At 45.6% G+C, this 21,078-nt stretch overlaps 1 protein-coding gene across 3 annotated transcripts in view; it reads left to right on the top strand.

The window, feature by feature from the left end:
* The window catches only part of LOC143021810 (uncharacterized), a 432,121-nt gene that overhangs the window by 52,566 nt on the left and 358,477 nt on the right, over window positions 1-21,078 (top strand). Inside the window, exon 1 of one of the 3 annotated variants that reach the window (XM_076179547.1) lies at window positions 11,549-11,603. The exons of the other annotated variants lie outside the window; for them this stretch is intronic. Coding sequence (XP_076035662.1) covers window positions 11,562-11,603 — 42 coding nt within the window. The 5' untranslated portion in view covers window positions 11,549-11,561. Of the gene's footprint in view, window positions 1-11,548; window positions 11,604-21,078 lie in introns of those variants that run through there. 3 annotated transcript variants of the gene reach the window in all.

Raw genomic sequence — 21,078 nt, 5'->3', positions numbered from 1 at the left:
TTCGAGTCCTCGGCTCGACCACGTTTCAATATCCAATATATGCTTCCCTCCTTCCTTCGAGCTTCTCAGTCTCGACTGCGATGGCACGAAATTAAAAAGTGAGTTGTGATTGAAAAGATGTGTGTGTATATATATATATATATATATATATATATATATAATAATAATTATAATAATAATTTATCAACCACAATGCACTTTAATTCTAAGCCATCAACATCGGAAGAACCGTGGAGGCACATGCAGAAGTTGAAACGTGGTACACCCGAGGACTCGAACCTACGGCGGCAAGCACGTGACTAGTGCTGTAGTGACTTGGACCAATACACCATCAAGAGAGATTTGTGGTTGATAAAAACGTATCTCTAGTCACTGGGACCCATTCAGTGTTGTGTGTGTGTGTGTGTATATATATATATACATATATATATATATATATATATATATATATATATATATATATATATATATATATATATAAAATATTAGTCTCCGTGACTCCCACTCACAACCATCCCCGTTTTATTATATATTGCCCTCCTCGACTCCCACACTCCTTTACTCAGTGCTCGTTCCTCTCGGGAACGTTACCTGCCGCCCCCTTTATTGTTGCTAACGCAGTTACAAGCCCGACACAGCGAGGAGCGCATTGAATTAACCCCCGACCCACACAGACGCACAAACCCCATTCCGGTCAATGTCGACCTAAACGTCGGGTCTAAGGTCCTTTTGCCTGGGCACAGATCGGACGTTTCACTCCCAATTTAAAATAGAAATAAATAAATAAACTCACACTCCTATCTTCCCCCTTTGTATCCTTCCTACTTTTCATCCTCCCATCCTACTATCGTCCTATCCTTCCTATCCTCCCCCTATCCTCACATTCTCCTGTTCTTCTTCCTTCCCATCCTCCCTTTCATCTTCCTTCCCATCCTTCTTCCATCATCCTTCCATCCTCTCTCTCATCTTCGTTCCATCTTCCTTCCATCCTCCCTCCCATCTTCCTTGCCATCTTCCATCCCATCTTCCATCCATCCTCCCTCCCATCTTCCATCCATCCTCCCTCCCACGTTCATTTCTCTCTTCTTTTCGTATTTTCTCTTCCTCATTCAATCCTACTCCCTCTCTTTCTCCCTCCCTCCCCTCTTCTCCCTCCCTCCCTCCCTCCCTCTCTCCCTCTCCCCCTCTCCCATTCCTTGGGTTTTCCAAAACGAGCCTCCCCACCTTTCCTCTATCCTTCCTTTCCTTCTTTTCTTCCTATCCCTCCTCTCTTCTATTACTCCTTTCCCTTCACTCCATCCTTCACTCCATCCTTCACTCCTTCATTCCCTCCGTCCTACTGTGCTCACCCACAGGGCGCTGGTGGCCACGCCCGACCTCAGGGTGGGCCACACTCGCCCCCATACCCGTGGGCCTCCCCGTGGGAACACAAAAAGAGAAGAATCGCCGGAGCTGACTTGGTCGTAAACCATTCTTGGGAGGAAGAAGAGTTCTTCTGGTGCCTCCCGAGGGCGATAAAAATCGAACTCCGGCGCAGATGTTTCCAAGGAACACTAACGAACTGGAAGACCCCAGGGGTGAAAGTTGGTAACCTTACGCGCGCGCGCGCGCGCACACACACACACACACACACACACACACACACACACACACACACACACACACACACACACACACACACACACACACACACACACACACACACACACACACACACACACGACACCACGGACCCTTGTGAGGTCGGGGTTGATCCTCTTGAGGTTCAGGTGTCAGCGATGGAGAGTAGAGTGGAGAGGGTTGGGTGAATGGAAGCCCTGAACGTAACTCTTGTATACAAAGAATAGAAGAATGAAGGGAGAATGGATGGGGTATAGTGCGAAGACAGAGTGAAGGGTGGAGGGAAGGGGAAGGAAGATTGAAAAAAAGAAAAAAGAAAACGGAGGATGGATGTGCGGAAGTTGACATTTACCCTCAGTGCCCATAAATGTCGCCAAAGTGTAATTATGTTAATAATCTCCTTATCCTCGTGTCTTCACAAGACTAGACTGTTGTGTAGGGAGCAACAGACAAAGGTCAATGGACTGTTGACCTTGGGTCAAGGTCAATGAACTGGCGACCTTGGGTCAAGGTCAACGGACTGTTGATCTTGGGTTAGTTAGGCTACTGTCTCCTCTTACTGACTCTCATTTGGGTCAGACTGTTTGCATGAGCGCGTCGCCAGTCTTTTGTTTCAATGTGATAATGTATGACACACACGTGGGTGACTCACCACGGTCTTGGATCACGTGTTGGACTCGTGATCGACAGCCATTTCCCTCCCGGAAGAGAGCTCAGAGCTCATATAGGACCGATCCAACTCCCCGCCCACGAGAGTTGGAGTAACAACCCGCAGCGCAGCGATACTGAAATTATTTCAGCCCTGGGCGCGATTCGAACCCGAACCTCCGTAGTGGCGGCCGGGAACCCTACCAACTGCGTAATTATCAGTAACGACCTCAAATCATCCAAGCAGTGTATTTCAGCCTCTGAGAAAGCAAATAAGATTCTGGGATTGATTGCGCGATCTTTTGATTTCAAAAGTCCATCACTCATTAACAAGCTATATAAATCGTTAGTTCGTCCACATTTGGAATATGCTGTTTCCGTATGGTCACCGAATCTCATTAAAGACATTGACAGACTGGAAAAAGTACAACGGCGAGCCACAAAACTGATTCCAAATATCAAAAATAAATCATACGAAAATCGACTTAAGCACATGAATCTGTTTTCCCTAAAAAAGCGTAGACTCAGAGGTGACTTGATACAGGTCTTTAAGATTTTAAAGGGAATTGACAACATCAAAAGTGACCAAATTTTCACATTGAATGAGAATTAGACAAGAAACAATGGTCTCAAACTGTCCGGAAATAGATTCAATTTGGAAGTAGGTAGAAACAACTTTGCCAACCGTGTAGTTAATGAATGGAATAAACTTCCTGCACAGGTAGTGCAATGTAGTTCAGTTCGAAGCTTTAAGAATCATTTAGATAAATACCTAAGTAAGATGCTGTAATTATTATAATTTATGTTATATTATTTGTTTTTGTTTTGTTATAATTTGTCTGTCTGATTTTCATTTATTATTAGTTGTATGTCAATTTATTATCATTTACTATTTACCTGTTTGTTTGTTATTCAACTATACCAATGCATTTATTTATGTATTTTAATTGTTATTTACATTGTTATAGTTTTAATTTATTATTAATATGATTTTTTTTTTTTTTTTTTTTTTTTTTTTTTTTTTTTTTTTTTTTTTTTTTTTTTTTTTTTTTTTTTTTTTTTTTTTTTTTTTTTTTTTTTTTTTTGCATCCGACCTAGATATGGATCAAAAGGTCTCCTGTCGGCATGCTTTGCCTTTGTAATCCTTTATGTACCGTATGTGCAGTCCATTCGTTTGCATGCGTTGGTTTTTAGTATAGCATGGTGGCTCGAATATATTTTTCATTCCTTTCTACTTGTATATTTCACACATTAGTTCATTTCGTGCATAGCCACTGCATGTAAGCCTATAGTATTTATAATTGGTTATACATACAACGCGCACACACACACACGCGTGCGCATGCGCGCGCACACACACACACACACACACACACACACACACACACACATTCACATCCACGCGCATGCACACAACTACAAAAGCTATCGTGCACCAATTCATACGTGCGCGCGCATGCATAGAACCAATTTCCTCTCCTCATGTTTGTGTGTGTGTGTGTGTGTGTGTATGTCCGTCCCGGCACGACCAGGCTTATTGTACAGTCAGGTGTACTATTCTTGACCTACAGAATGACCTCTAACGACTCGTGAAATGTACGGATGCAGTAGCGTTACCCGGTGAAATGACAACAACAACAAACGACTCTGATGTCACGTGTCTTCAGGCTCTGACGTCACACGTTTGTCACTCTGAGGCTGGCGGGGGCTGCAGACTACGCTGTCAGCAGCTTGTACGTCAGCAAGGTCTTGGACCTGCCTGTCGCCAGCCATTGGTCCCGCTCTCTCTGCGTGAGGAGATTGACGTTGTTGGGTTTAGACGAGAGGTCTGATGTTGTCGGCCTTGCTAGGTCGCCAACATTATCTCTCTCTCCCTCGCTCTCTTTCTTTCTCTCTCGCTCTCGCTCTCCCTCTCTCTCCTCTCTCGCTCTCCCTCTCTTTCGCTCTCCCTCTCTTTCGCTCTCCCTCCATCTCTCTCCTCTCGCTCTCCCTCTCTCTCCTCTCTCGCTCTCCCTCTCTTCTTTCGCTCTCCCTCCATCTCTCTCCTCTCTCGCTCTCCCTCCATCTCTCTCCTCTCTCGCTCTCCCTCTCCCTCTCTTTCCTCTCACGCTCTCCCTCTCTCCTCTCTCTCCCTCCCTCTCTCCTCTCTCTCCCTCCCTCTCTCCTCTCTCTCCCTCCCTCTCTCCTCTCTCTCCCTCTCTCCCTCCCTCTCTCCCTCCTTCCCTTCCTGTCTCCTCTCTCTCTCTCTCTCACACAAACACACACACACGCACGCACGCACACCGTCATTGCCTGTGGCTTGTCTCAGTGGTAGACGGCTGGCTTCGAATAGCAGGGTCCCGGGTTCACGCCCGGCCTGACCCCGCCAGTGAAGTCAGCGGGAATAACGAGTACGTATCCGCTGGGGAAGGACTCGAGGCGAGTTGGGAAGAAGTAACGGGGCCCCCACCAAACTAGGCTTATCCTCCTGAGGTCTGGAGTACGCGTTTATTCATTTGACTTATGAGTATGAACTGACACGGAATCGACTTCATTTTCATTGACTTAAACCCGTGTATCGTCGTCTTCCCTCCATCCTGTTTTGTTCGCGATTTTTCTTTTTATTTTTTTTTCTTTGTTATTTCAGCTTGTAGTTATTTTGGCGTCATCTGTTGTTGTTTTTAATCACGGTGGTTGTGCCTCGTCTTTTAATGATCAACTTGTACGCGGAAATTTTCGCACAGTCACGTTCCTCGTAAACGTCACGTGCGAATGTCACTGTGGGTGCATGTGCGGACACGCCTGCGGTCAGGCGACGTGTGTCCGGGAATTCTTGCGGACTTGGCGAGAATTAGGGTGAACGAGGGGAGACCGCAAGTTGTTGTTGTTGCATAAATGATCACCTTTCACGTGGGGGTTAGAAGTGTCTTCTTTAAACGTGATTTTTTTTTTTTTTTTTTTTTTTTTTAAGTTTCGAACGAGACGAAGAGGCGAAACCGGACTCGAAATTTTCGCTTACGAGACTGTGGAACTTCAGTCGCGTTGCCAGGGTGAGATGAATGTGGTAACCCGGTAATAACAAGAATAAAAATGAAATGTAGCGAGATGATGTAATGAAGATGAATGAAATAGCCAGGGTTAGGGAAAATGCCACCCAATATAGGACTTGTTAAGGAATGACATGCCATAGTGTGTCTGGGTCAAATATTTCCGTTTAAAGAACCCAAGATCTTAGTCTCTGTTCTACTCTTGGTACATTCAGCCTCAGAGGTTAACCCTTTGGATACGCATTGTATTGGAGACCAGAAGGGGTTAAGGAATAACATGCCATAGTGTGTTTGGGTCAAATGATTCCATTTAAAGAACCCGAAGGATTGGTCTCTGTTCTACTCTCAGTACATTCAGCATTGGATTGGAGACCAGTCTTCAATCAAAAAGGGAAGCTGATCTCGTTTAATTTGGGCAAGAGGGAGGGTAGAGGATGGAGGGGAGTGGAGTATGTAGGGGATGGAATGGGTGGGAGTGGTTTCCTTTTTTTTTTTTTTTTTTTCTACATCTCGTGCAAGGGGAAAAACCTTTGGTATATTTATGTATGTATGTACAATCCCTCCTTTTTACTGCCCTCGTCTCGCTTAATAATGCTACCTCCGACTACACCTCTTGGGCGCGATATTGCCACCAAGGATAGAAACGCTGGTTATTATGGACGAAATATTGGCACGGTACACGCAGCGTTTCCCCCGATGAGACTCAATCATGGAACGGAAGGTTGAATAGTAGGTTTGAGCCGATTAATCAACATAGGCAAGAATCTGTTTTTTCTTTCTTTTTTTAGAATCGGCATTGTCATCGGCAATATTTTGCCGATGCCGATTCTCAAAAAAAAAAAAAAAAAAAAAAAAAATATATATATATATATATATAATATATATATATATATATATATATATAATATATATATATATATATATATATATAATATATATATATATATATATATATATATATATATATATATTTATATATATATAATCACCAAAAAGTGCCGATTCTTGCCGATTAATCGGCAAACCCCTACTGAAGATATCTCCATCTGTAAAAGGGTCATTAGCTTTCAAGAATTGCGTGCTGATTAGGGGGTATTAGGATTAATAAGCCAACTCCTTACAACAGAGGTACTGTATTTTGTTCCATGATACGGGTAAAGTGCACAGTACTACAAAATATTCTTTGATTATAGAAATCCTTATCTTGTGAACTTTATTAGTACCGCATCTTTAACTGCATACTTTATGTAGTGTTTAAAGAGAGTTTTTATACTTGTATTTAACTGAAGTTTTTTATTGCGAATTTGAGTCTTATCACTTCAGTGTTTAACAAGAGGGTATGAGAAAACACACACGTTGAATCGATCACTGGATTCGTGATTTGCGCGCGACAAGGTCGCGCACCTCTGTTGTTTTGCCTCCAGTATGTTTCTGTATACTTTGAGCAAAACTTACTTTACTATGAGGGAAGACCACACACACACACACACACACACACACACACACACACACACACACACACACACACACACACACACACACACACACACACACACACACACACACACACACACACACACACACACACACACACACACACACACACACACACACACACACACACACACACACACACACACACACACACACACACACACACACACACACACACACACACATACACACACACACACATTCTCTCTCTCTCTCTCTCTCTCTCTCTCTCTCTCTCTCTCTCTGTTTCTCTTTCTCTTGTGCTCTTTCTGTCTTTCTCTTACGTTGTCCCTGCATTTATCTTTCTTTGTCTATATCTCTCTTTTTGTCTGTCTTAATCTCTCTTTGTATCTCTATCTTTCTATCTCTCCACTCTCCCTCTCTCCCCTACCTCTTCTCCCTCTTTCTCTTCTAAGACTTCTCCTTCTCCCTCCCTCTCTTCTCCCCTCCTCTCTTTTTCCCTCCTCTTTTCTCCCTCTCTTCTCCTTCTCTTATCCCTCCCTCTCCATCTGCCTTTGTCTCCCCGTCTCGCTCCCCCTCCCTCTCCTTTCTCCTCTCTATCCCTCTCTTCTCCCTCCCTATCTCCTTCCTGTGTCTTCCACGTCTGCAAAGCGTGTTCTGAAGAGGGAGAGAGAGGGCAGAACCATATTTCATATTTTTGTGTTCGATTGAATGATGTGGCAGTGAACGAGGGTGTCTGCTCACGAAAACGTCGCCGTGATGCATTCGCCATCGTAAGCGAAACCGCGTTACACGAAAAGAGGAACGTCGAAATGAAACAAAGGACTCCCAGGAGTTTCTGTCAGGTTAATTGTTATCTGTATTCCATCTACATCCTGCCTTACTTCCGCTTCTCTGCACTGTCCTCAGCAGATGTACACTATGGCCGGCCATGTACGCAGCTCTTTAAGAAAAAAAAAAAAAAGTGGGGGGGGTGTCACATGAAGGGTTATCACCCCAAAACGCCCACATGAAGAATCGTCACCCCGTGAGATTCCACGTGGAGAATATCAACCCAGTATGCCGAATATCAACAGTAGAATAAAGATTAGATTAGGTTAGGTTAGCTTGAATGAGAGTCATGCTTATTGCCATCAACTTATACAACCGAAGAATCGTAAACCCAGGATGATGGCCCACATGAAGAATTGTCACCCTAGGATAGCCCCCATGAAGAATTGTCACCCAGTCGAAGTATGGGGTGACGATTCTTCATGTGATTGAAATAATAATAATAATAAAAATAAAATAGAAACGCGCGCGCGTGCGTATTTTTTTTCTGGTCGTCCAACATGACGCAGTGATTAGTGATACCTGTTGTACGTGGTGACCCTCTCAAGGGCTTAGCTTAAGTCCAGAAACATCGCATTTGCATATGCATGGGTCTGCAACGCACTCGAGAGTATTATGGAATATTTGCGAGGCACGATCTGTCAGATTCGCTTTATTTAAGTCCAGTGATATGTATTCACCCCACCCCCACCCCCCGACCTCTGCTCGTCAGTGGAATATCTTAATTCTTTCGCCAATGTCTTTGCTGAACTTTGTCTTTCTGCAGAATTGTCTTATTCGCTCTTTCAGTTCTTCACGTTGTTTGCGTTCCTCGGCAATGGCGTTGCCTCTCTTTGCTTCTTCTACTCCTGAATTCTAGCCTCCTTTCTTCTTTATGACGGTCTCCACTGTTGCCCTCTGTTTCCATTGCCCCCCCCCTCGCCTCCTCCTTCCCACCTCTACCCCCTCACACTGCCTCCTCACCCCCGCCCCCTTACGCCTATATCCCTCTCCTTCTCCCCTGATGCCTCCTCCCCCCGTCTCCTTTCCCCCGTCCCCTCCATCCTCCCCTCGTCTCCTCTCCCCCCGTCTCCTTCCCTCCTCTCGTCTCCTCTCCCCACGTCTCCTCTCCCCCCGTCTCCTTCCCTCCTCTCGTCTCCTCCCCTCCTCTCGTCTCCTCTCCCCCCGTCTCCTTCCCTCCTCTCGTCTCCTCTCCCCCGTCTCCTTCCCTCCTCTCGTCTCTTCTCCCCCCGTCTCCTTCCCTCCTCTCGTCTCCTCTCCCCCCGTCTCCTCCCTCCTCTCCTCGTCTCCCCCTTTCCCCGTCTCCTCCCTCCTCCCCCCGCCTTATCATGCCCCCCTCCTCCCCCTAACTTCGTCTCCTCCTTCCCCCTTCTCCCTGTCTCCTTCCCTTCATCCCCTCCACCCGTTTCATCCTTCCATCCGTCTCCTCCCACGCCTCCTCCCCCTCCTCCTCCCCCTCCTCCTCCCCCTCCCCCTCCTCCTCCTCCTTCCCCCGGTCTCCTCCGCACCCCACCCCCCTCCACCTCCTCCTGGGGACCCGCGCCTTCTCACTCCCTTTGGGAATGGAGTAGGAGGAGCTTTAGGTAAAATATAGAGAGTAGTTTTCGAGCCTCCACCTTTAATCTCTCCATTTTCTTTGAATCGTTAAATGTCGCACTAGATGACTTCAATGCTGGATGATAAATTGGCGCTTTTGTCGTAGTCCTCATAAACTTTGTGTGCTTTATTGACAGTTATCTCTTAGTTTATCCTCTTACCTTAGTATCCCCGACAACCATCATTGCCTATGCGGAGTTATGGTGGGCCAGTGGTTTACTCACTCGGCTCCTTCGGGCAACTGATTTCCATATCACAAGACGCCCCAGAGGTAGACAGCTCCTGCAGTACATAGGCGGGGAACAATAAAAATAGCCATCCATACAGGTAGCTGTGAATATAGTGATTGTAGGGCAGGCTCCTCTCACTGTAAGAGAAACCAGAACTAGACAGTCCCCCGGCCTTTGTGTAACTTACTGTAAATATAGCGATCGTGTGGCAAGTTCCTCTCACAGTAAGAGAAACCAGAACCAGACAATAATTCCCCGGGCCTTTGTGTTGGCAACATCAGCTGCCCACAACTGAAGAGGCACTTCCGCGAACCGACGTGACTTCGCCGTCCCTTGCCCTCTTGTTGCCCCGCGAGGGATTGGACAGGATCCTCAGCTGCGTACGTGCTGACACGGAAGGCTCGTCCTCCTTGGCCCCTCGAGACCCATTGGTCCGTTCGCACTCCGAGGTACACCGCGTCTGACGCGGTTGTCGTCTCAAAGCATCTGCAGGAGGAGGAGGAGGAGGGGAAGAAGAGGAAGGAACAGAGACAGAGAAGAGGAAGAAAACGGAAGATGTATTCTAAGGGGAGGTAAAAGATGGGGAACCCAGAGATGGTAAAGAGTAGAAAGAACAGAAGAAAGGGCTCCGACGGCTCTTCTTCCACATAGACAAGCATTTCTTGAGTAGTTTATTGCTCTGTTCCTAGAGTGTATGTGCTTTGGGAACGGGGTAGCCTCTTCTCACCAGCCATTAAATTTAACCCAAATAACGCGAGACGACCGTTGCACGCGTGCATACCCTTGCTGAAGAGTCTGCGTGATGATTTACAGACTCTTCAAGTCTCCCCGAAAGAGGTTTTATGAAGGTGGAGTTGTTTTGCGCTGAGGTGAAGGAGTGAGTGAGTCAGTGTGGCTGAGGAGGTCCGACACTCTCACCACGGACTTGTCACTCACCTCGGGAAGTGTAGACTGACGTGCTTGCAGTGTCAGATGCATTTGTCCTCTAGTTCACACCCGTCAATCCAGCCGAACTCGTAAGTCCTGCTCGGCTTCTTAGTCTGGGTTCGCATGTCGTTCTCGTCCTAGCCTCTTGTATCCATCCCCCAAGTTCCTCTTCTGTTAGTTCTAACTTGGGCGTCAGTCGGACAACACGTCTCGGTCGTGGTTCTTCCGTCAGTGCTGATAGTAGAGATGTGCCGATAGTATCGGAATCGTCAGTATCGTCTCAAACTCATCGTTATCGGCCCAGTGGAAGTATGACCGATATTCCAATGTTTTCTTGTTTATTATGTGAATGAAAGCTGTTTAGTTTCGTAACTAGTTAACACAAATGAGGTTAAATCGTTGCGGTAACGTTCAAATTAATGAAGTGCGCCAACATGAAGACGCAAGACACTCGCTCCTAGGGTTTCGGCACCTGCTCTCTCTATGACACCATCGCTACTGAAGTGGTCCCTCACAGTTGAATAAAATCGTCTGGCGCCATCAACTAGAATAAGAAAAGTAAGTGGCATTTGACTCAGAAAGGGTTATCATCTCTGCCACTTCCCCAAATCGTGTTCACTTGCATCTCCTTCCTCTCGTGAAGGAAGAAACAGAGGGGCTCTCGCTATATCGGACATTTCCCAATTCCATTTCCTCATCTCTCTCAGAATTCTCCTGTTTGTACTAAGATAGGAGGGGGGAGGAGGGTGGAAGGGAGTGGATTATATGGGAAATGAAATGGGTGGGAGTGATTTCTTTGCCTTTTTTTAGCTACCCCCCCGTGTAAGGGGGAAAAAGCCTTTGGTATATGTATGTATATGTGTGTAATATAACTCCCTTTCCTTCCCCGTTCTACGTCAGATTGTCATCATACGCTTCAGGCAGTTCGGTTCCCTCCACGCACTCTGTTCCTTCCACGTACCCCATGCCCTCCGTGCCCCATAGCCTCCACGGGGTCCATTTCCAATACCCAGATGGTGTTTCGTTACCTTCACAAATACCCCTTCCCCTCCCTCCAACACCATTTCACGGAATCTGTCCCCTCCCGTCTTTTAACCCCCTTCCCGTTATAGATTTAGTTATCCAATATCGGGCGAGTTTACGTAAGTAAGAATTGTTGTACCAACAAATTAATCCATCGCAAGCTAACCGTGAACTTCTTTGTTTCAGGTGAGGGACCCGTCTCGAGATGTTGACGCGTTATCATCGCCATCGCCTCGCCTCATACAAGGTAGGGCGGATATCCTGCCAATCGCGGCCTACCTCGTGAATTTTCTTCAGCTGGATTGGTCCCATCAACTGCAGTCGTTCAATCCTTCAGCCCTGGATCTAGTGGAGTTTAGGAATCTTACTATGTATTATGGCCAGTCGTTTCAAATTCCTTCGCATCCATATTTCGACACCACACTTTTCATTCCTCCGCATCTGACGCTTAAGTTGTTTCACACACACACACACACACACACACACACACACACACACACACACACACACACATATATATATATATATATATATATATATATATATATATATATATACATACATATATATATATATATATCAGCTTGTCTCCCTCTATTCTGCTATCCTTCTGAAATCTATCCTTCCTTACATCAGCAAAATTTCGGTGCGATAATTTCCACCAGGATAGAAGCGCTGGATATATTCCGACAAAATACTTATCCTCTCCCTCTCTCACTCCCACCCCTTGCTCTCTCTCCCTCTCCCACTCTCACCTTCCCCTCCCGTTATGGCATCGCCGTGGGCCTAATAATATAACGTATTCCGGAGAGAAATGTTTTTGTACCACGCCTTCTCTCCCTTGTCTTTGCTTAGCCGTCCCTGTCTCCGTTGAACTGCCGGTCCTCGGCGTCTCTCGTGTTTGTTGCCTGTCGTGTCGTCACGCCGAGGGCTTTGCGTGTTTGAATTGGCCCTGGCTTTCCAGCTTTTATGTTATTAGAATGTTCACCCTTTGATCCCGGGCGGGTTTCCATAATTTATTCCGAATCTCGTGTCAAACTGGGATAACGTTTATTCAGTTGGACACAAGTGTTTGATTTAGGCTGTGCGTGTGTGTGTGTGTGATATATATAATTTAAGGACATTTTCCCCAAGCCAGGGAATGTGCATATGTGTGCCCTCGCACACACACACACACACACACACACACACACACACACACACACACATCAAAGATCGGGCAATGTATGAGCTATGATCTCTCATCCGGGAGGGTGATAGCTGTCGATCATGAGTCCAACACGTTATCCAAGGTCGTGGTGAATCTATCTCTCCCCCTCCTCTCTCTCTTCTCTCTCTCTCCCCTCTCTCTCGCTCTCCTCTCACTCTCCTCTCACTCTCCCCTCTCTCTCGCTCTCCTCTCCTCTCTCTCGCTCTCCTCTCCTCTCTTTCTCTCTCTCCCTCTCTTTACAATTTCATGAGCATATGGCACACACGTGTCAGAACTGCGACAACAGTTATAGGAAGCGAAGTCTCCTTTTAGATACAACGTGAGTTTCGTAACGCGTCACCTGAATTCTAAGAATGAACCTTCAGTTTAGCAGAATAGTGCCAGCCCGGGTATCGGGGCTTTCCTAGATTTATGCATAGTCATTGAAGTACAGAAATCCCTCCCATATCCGAACTGACCTTGTATTAACCCCCATTATCCGAATATGATTTATATTGTGTACCATTTTTATTCCTTTAGAACTTAGAATTTAGTATTGGAGTGGCAGAATGGACTCTTGAGTGAGAAAGATGATTTACCTCGCATATCCGAACACTCCCAAATTAGTTCGGATATGAGAGGGAATACTGTATTGCAACTCCCGTGAGTGTTCAGGAACGATGGAGTGTGTCTGTCTCTCTCTCTCTCTCTCTCTCTCTCTCTCTCTCTCTCTCTCTCTCTCTCTCTCTCTCTCTCTCTCCAGTTAAGGATTAGCCTCTGGAGTTCGGCTCTTGGGTGATTTTTGTTGGATCTTGACCATTTACGTCTTGATGCCCTACCCGGTGCGTACGAGGCGGAAAGCTTGCATTTTCTGTTCCTACTTTCCTCTAACCCCCCTCTCCCCTTTCTCCCTCTCTCTTCCTCTCCCTCACTCCCTTTCTCTTCCTCTCCCTCTCTCTCCCTTCCTCTCCCCCACTCCCTTTCTCTTCCTCTCCCCCACTCCCTCTCTCTTCCTCTCCCCCACACACTTTCTCTTCCTCTCCCTCTCTGTGCCTTCCTCTCCCTCCCTCTCCTTCTCTCCCCCTCTCTCTCCTTTCCTCTCCCTCACTCTCCTTCTCTCTCCTTCTATTTCCCCTTTCTCCTCTTCTCCCTCTCTCCCTTCCTCTCCCTCTCTCTCCTTCTCTCTCCCTCTCCTTCTCTCTCCCTCTCTTTCCCCTTTCTCCCTCTCTCTTCCTCTCCCTCACTCCCTCTCTCTTCCTCTCCCTCACTCCCTCTCTCTCCCTCTCTCTCCCTCCCTCTCCCTCCCTCTCCATCTCTTTCCCCTTTCTCCCTCACTCCCTCTCCCTCATTCCCTCTCTTCCTTTCCCTCCCTCTCCCTTCCCTCTCAGTCTTTCCCTTGCACGCACCTATTGAATCCTTGAAATACCTGTCGTATGGGAAAGGGTGTTCCCGAACCTCTCGAATTTCGTACGTCGTATGGGGCTTTTAGGGAAGTCAGGAGCGAGACGTGAGTCATGGAGACGAAGGATGTATACAGTATCAGGAAGGCAGAATTCCATGGAACTGAATCAGTTCTTTTAATGTTGGAAAAAAATAAAAGAGAAATACGGAATAAATGAGATGTGTCATTTTGAGCGTATTTTGGATAGGAATACATGAATAGTTATGTTGAAAAAAAATGAGACAAAAGACATAGTTAAAGTTAAGAAGTGCCATTAAAACAAAGAATGATTTCAAGAAACTCAGGCATGATTACATAAAAAATTAAAATGAAATAGATATTGAAAACTTGTAATTGGTAAATTAAAGGTGATAGTTGTTCTCTGTATTCGTGAATGGTAAATTCTGAAACGAAGGGAATCAAGTTGAAAGTCGAGGAATAGCGTTTGAAGCCGAAAAAACGTAAAATGACATATTGAACTTAAACGCCGTCTGCATTTACCAAGAAGAGTGTATGAAGAGGGGTAAGGAGTGACTACGAGCTCAGTTTAGATTCACAGAAATGTGGAAACAAAAATACACTGGAGACACTAATCGGGGGGAACCCCCCCCCCCCCCCCCCCGGGCCATGATGATCAAATTGGATACCCGAAGAATGTCGAAACAACAATTGGTGTAGCCAAGATCCCTGGCCTAATTGGATATCCATTAGAAGAAAGGAAAGTGCCTACGGAGTGTAAACAGAAATGGGCCAACGTGGTTCCAATTTTATTATAAGAGAGGGAACCAAAGAGGACCTCTCAAATTGTAGACAAGGATCCATGTTAATACATGATTACTAAAATGTGTGAGAGAGTCGGAAAAAAACATAGACTAAGTATTTGGAAGAACAGAAAGTCTGGAAAAAAAAGTCCTGTGTGGATTCAAAAAATAAAGGTCGTGTTTCAAATTTCTTGCTGTTATTCGAGAGCGTGTGTACCTGGGTTTGGAAAAAATCTTAGGGAGATATCCACCTCCTCTTTTTCCTCCTCCTCTTTTTCCTCCTCCTCTCCTCCACCTTTTCCTCCTCCTCTCCTCCACCTTTTCCTCCTCTTCCTCTTCGTATCCTACCTCCTCTTCTCCTACCTTTCCTCTTGTCCGTCCATACCTCCTCTCCTTCTACACTTTTCTTGATATTTCTCTTTCTCGTCCCGCTTGCTGTTCCTCCTCTTAGTTCCTCTTTATCCTGTTGTTGCTCCACCATGACATCCACCACCACCAACTCCACCTCAACCACTAACACCTCCACCACTTCCACCTCCATGCCTTGAAGTAATTGTAGATAGGAAACGGGTGACTTTTAGGACCTGCATGTGTAATTGTTTTACAACTGTTCTCGAGCTAAGTGTGTTTGTACCTCCCAGTGGCATTTGTTTGAACAGTAGGGAGGTCTTTCATTACCAAGATTTAGTTTATTAGTTCCATTATCAAAGGGAAAGTTGCCTTTTGGTGTATGTATTTTCACTTCTATTAGTTTGCTTTCCCTCTTATGAGAAGTTGGATGTGTGCTGTTGGTATTAGTTTCTTTTTTTTCTTTTTTTTTTCCTCCCTATTCGGCTAATCGTGCCGTGGGTAAGCGAGTTGCGTTTGTACGTAATGTAACGTCGGTATTTGGTAACTTGAAAATAAATTCATTGCGTATAGAAATCCATTTGTTAAACAAGTCTTTAATGCGATTTGTTTATCCGTTTGTGTGGGAGGTGAGGGTGATGGCTTGCGTGCGGTTAGTGAGAAGTTTGTAATTAATCCCTTAGGAAGTTAGGTGTACTCTCCCACTCCACCCATCACCCTCCCTCCCCCAGGTCAATAAAATCACATGTCGACAACCAGAAGCAGTTGCGCAAGACGACGCCGCTATTGAGTGGGCGAGTCGAAATCGGTGACCTTTTGATACGAAACGATATGGTAATTTTTGGTTGACGAAAGTTCGTATTTCATTTATGGTGTTGTTTTTTATTTATGTTATTGGCATATTTACAACACAAAATTATTTATCTAAGTTAAGTAAAACTTTGGCCTTAGCCAGGAAATAATCCATTTTAGGCAAAAGGGAAAGAAAAATACATGATTCACGGCAGTTGTCGTTCCTCTGTGCGTTGGTGACGTCATGTCGATTTACCATACCGTAGGATGCCCGGGAATGATGGACGTGTGTTTTTATACTTATTTCTGACATCAGCAGCTGGATGTCATTTGCGTACGCCCGTCAGGCATTTCATAATTGCTTTTTCCATGGACTATTGTGACGTTTTAGAATAACTACAAAACCATCGTTACATCATCATGGTGGATAATTTGTGCTGTACATACGTACGTGTATTAATGCGTACATTCATAGATCGTACATTGATATACAGGCATACAGCATGCATGCATTTTGCATACAATAAGCGTACATCATACATCATATTGCATTCATGCATACATACATGGATGTATACATGTATACAAATGGCCACAGAGCCTGCATATACAATATTTTGAAGTAAGTTATGAAACTTCAACGTTAGGCGTTACATTCCATTGTTTATCAACATTTCCTCAAATTGATGCGTAGGGAATCGCCTTGACAATCGTGAAGGAACATCGTTCAGACCCGCTACCTCCTCCGTGGCCGCCAACGCTTCCCTCCATATATGGCGCCGTGTTAAAATCCCACGCTTTGGGTTCCTTCGCTGGTCGGAGCCACGCTCGCTATACGGCGCGTCAGGGCCGGGAGGGTGGGATGTCTAGCCAAGGAAGCGGTAGTGTAGAAATAGCGTTCAAGTAAAAAAAAACAAAAAAAAAAAAAAAAAAAAAAAAAAATATATATATATATATATATATATAATTAATCTGCGACCCCAGTTCCTGTTTTACACAAGGCCCAAGCCCACTAGTGGAAGGGGGTAAGGATCGGAACAAATCCCTTTAACGCTTTCGCCATTGTAACCATGAGAGAAATTCGCTAGTGACAGCGACATTAATCTGATAATTTGTATCACAGTAGCATGTAGGATTCGAACCCACTGCTTTCGGTCACCGTAAGATTACCTTCACAGAGTCGAATCCTACATGCGACTGTCATAAGAAAAATATCAGATTAATGTCGCTGTCAGTAGCAAATTTCTGTCATGGTTACAATGGCGAAAGCGTGAATGGGATTTGTTCCGATCCTTACCCCATTCCACTAGTAGGCTTGGACCTTGTGTGTGTGTGTGTGTGTGTGTATATCGTATCCGTTTGTTTCAACCCGAAGTGTACCTTTAATGGTGTTTCTAAATAGTTTGTGTCTGATTTAAAGATTTCAACGAAATCTATTTTTCCTGTCTTTTTCTAATTTAATCATTAGAGGTTGCTCCCATCTATAATCTGACGTTATTTTTAGTCGTGAATTAACTTTGTTCGTATTAAATTAAATATAAGAAAACCGTGATTTTTATGTTAACTCATCTTGAGGACCTGGTAGCTGTGTTCCACAGAGTTAAGGTGATGAAGATGGTTAGTAGTGATGGGGAGTGGAGATTAAGTTAGTGGAGCTTGTTGAGCGAGTTAGTGGGTAAATATAATTAAAAATAGACGGTTGATGGAGATACTGTACATAATGAAAGTTGATGTGGAGATTGAAGAGAGATCAACGAATGGAATAGACTTAGTAACCATGTAGTGAGCGCTGAAACTATCAGTTGTTTTAAGAAACGGTTAGACAACTTTATGGATGGGGATGACGGGTGGTGATGGACATGGAGCTGCCTAGTGTAGGCCTTATGGTCTCTTGCAGTCTTTCATTCTTATGTTCTTATGAAGATCAGTGAAAGTGGTTGATCGTGTGGTAGTAGGAAGAGAAATAGTCAAATCATAGTTACACCAGTTCAGAAATATTAATGGCGAATGAGGAGTGGATGGGGACGAGTATGATGAGGTGGAGGCTTGCTGTGGAAGACGATGAACGTGGAGTAGGTGTGGAGGCAACGTGTGGAGGATGGAGGAGATAGTGGAGGATATAATTGGACCAGTAGCTGCAGGTGGTGACGGCCAGAAGTCGTGCCGACATTTTCGTCGGTAATGTTTATGTTCCTTTGTCTCTGTTGTCTCTTCTGAGTGGGGGGAGGGAGCTGCGTGCTGTGTCATAACCCTCGTCGCTGCCGAGGGGCTTCCGCACAGGTGAATGAAGTTGCCTGGCAAAGTCAAATGAAAAGTGACATCCGGTATAGAGAAGGTTAATTCTCTTTCTCTATCTTTCCTCTCTCCTCTCTCTCTCTCTCTCTCTCTCTCTCTCTCTCTCTCTCTCTCTCTCTCTCTCTCTCCCTCCCTCTCTCCCCCCCACTACCCCGGGCTATGCTGGTCCTTAACATCCATTGCCTCGCCATAGTCCTTCAGGTGTCTGTGGCCCTCTGTGTGTGTGTGTGTGTGTGTGCGCGTGTACATGCGTTCAACAGGTTTGACCATAATGTGTGATAGTACACTAATCACAACGGCTTCGTGGTGGGTGAGGGGGGGGGGATAAGCGCCTGGAGGCCAACTCGTGACCTTCCTCTATGGAAGACTCTGCAGCAACATAACATCACTGCTTGAGGGTCCGGTGGGGATGATGTGGCGGTTGGATTTTTCGGCTTCCTCACCTCGTCCAGCACCGGCGATTCGTGTGTGGGTCTGTCTGTCTGTCTCTCTCTCTCTCTCTCTCTCTCTCTCTCTCTCTCTCTCTCTCTCTCTCTCTCTCTCTCTCTCTCTCTCTCTCTCTCTCTCTCTCTCTCTCTCTCTCTCTCTCTCTCTCTCTCTCTCTCTTCTCTCTCTCTCTCTCTCTCTCTCTCTCTCTCTCTCTCTCTCTCTCTCTCTCTCTCTCTCTCTCTCTCTCTCTCCCCTCTCCTTTCTCCTCTCTCCTCTCTCTCCTCTCTCTCTCTCCTCTCTCTCTATCTCTCTCTCTCTCTCTCTCTCTCTCTCTCTCTCTCTCTCTCTCTCTCTCTCTCTCTCTCTAAATGTCACCTCGTCCCCGTCGGAACTGTTGCGACATCGGACACTGCACAAGTGGTGTGTGTGTGTGTGTGTGTGTGTGTGTGTGTGTGTGTACCTGCTTGAGCGAGCTCGCATACATGCATGTGTACACACACACACACACACACACACACACACACACACACACACACACACACAAGAACAAAGGAGAGAAAGAGCTGACTTGTTGACTACAGATTCATGAGGGGTATGGAAGTCCTTGATAGAGAAAACTTATTAAATTGGGATAAGAAATACAAGGGGACATGGAAGGAAGCTCAAAAAGGAGAGTTATAGAAGATACACCTGGAAAAGAACCGCTTTCCCCACAGAGTAGTGGACGTATGGAACAAACTAGACGAAACATTAGTGCGTGCAAAAAACATACACGAATTTAAGAGCAAATTAGACATTACAAGATACAGAGACGGGATACCTCGAGCGTAGCTCCCCTTACCGTAAGACACAAGATAATACACACACACACACACACACACACACACACACACACACACACACACACCTGCATGCACACACACCTGCATGCACACACACACACCTGCATGCACACACACACCACACACACCTGCATGCGCACACACACACACACACAGACACACACACACACTGTATATACTATTTCATAACGTAAGGAGTCCTTGTTGGAATGTTATCCTTACCTCCCACACACAAACATAACTAGAGTCCTGTCGGACCCAAGGCCGAAGGATAGACCTTCCCATCCCTCTATGCAGAGCCCTTCTTGGTATTTGTATCTCGGTTTTGCATCTGTATATTTTTGTTAACGAATTTCCCCCCCGTTTCCACCGTTGTCGTGCACCAAACGTCCTCGTTCGATCGTTTTGCAATGACCCTGGCTTCGGTTTGGAGAAAGTGTTCGGTAAGGAGTAGCTGCGAACGTCTTAATACGTGGCGTAGGCTCTGTCTCGGAAGGTTATTCTTGGTCTATGTCTATGCCCGGTCATCCACGGTGTGTGACCTTGTGCTGGGATATAGGTAGTCGGCCACGTGGGCTTGTCGCAGCAAACGGGACTCGAGTGTATGGCATCTTTAAAGAGGGGTTGAGATGGGACTACGTATGTGAAGGTCAGCTTAGGCTCTAGCTGCGTCATCTGAGCCGCCATTACGACCCTTTGTTTAGGGCACCGCCCTACCCTGTGGACGCCGGTGTGAACAGCTCTACATCAGGATGGGCTGGCCTTGCTGGCAGACTTGATGCAAGTCGTGACGTCATAACGTTGCCAGTTGCGAGCCGTCAGAGTCGTAGTCGTCGTCGTCGTTCTTAGCCTGTTCTTGCCAAATCATTCGAGTGTCATCGCCGATGTCGATTTTTCAATAAACTCGTGTTCTTTGTTTCTTAATATATCTAATCTCATATTTCATTTTATTGTTAATGTTCCTATACTTGGTGTATTTCGTTCTCAGTGACGTCATGACGTTGCCAGTTGCGAGCCTTCAGAGTTGTGTCGTTGTCGTCGTCGTTCCTAGCCTGTTGTTGCCACATCATTGCCATTGTCGATTTTTTTCAATAAACTCGTGTTCTTCGTTTCTTAATATATCTAATTTCATATTTTATTTTATTGCTAATGTACCTATACTTGGTGTATTTCGTTCTCAGTGAACTTGCCGGTTCCAGTTTCTGACTCAGCTGATCTGTGTTGCCAATGCACTTGCCGAATTTCGTGCTATCGTCTTACAGAACTTGTGTATATATTTCAGTGACGCATCTTTCCTCAACCCCTATCCTTGCTTTGAATTATCGAACCATTTGGTGTGTGTGTGTGAGAGAGAGAGAGAGAGAGAGAGAGAGAGAGATTCACCATTCATTCACCATACTCTTGGATCACATGTTGGACTCGTGATCGACAGTTACTAACCTCCCGGATGAGAGCTCAGAGGTCGTATGACCAATCTATGGGTAATACTGTGACCTTACACGCCCACACACACACACACAGACACACACACACACACACACACACACACACACACACACACAGACACCCAACTCCTCGCCCACGAGACTTGTAGTAACAACCCGCAGCGCAGCGATACCGAAATT

The sequence above is a fragment of the Oratosquilla oratoria genome, chromosome 43 (assembly GCF_046742065.1).
Source record: "Oratosquilla oratoria isolate Oo_2021 chromosome 43, ASM4674206v1, whole genome shotgun sequence".
Taxonomy (NCBI): Eukaryota; Metazoa; Arthropoda; class Malacostraca; order Stomatopoda; family Squillidae; genus Oratosquilla; species Oratosquilla oratoria.
The sequence above is the reverse complement of the archived record's forward strand: the minus strand, read 5'-3'. Positions and strand labels throughout refer to the sequence as shown.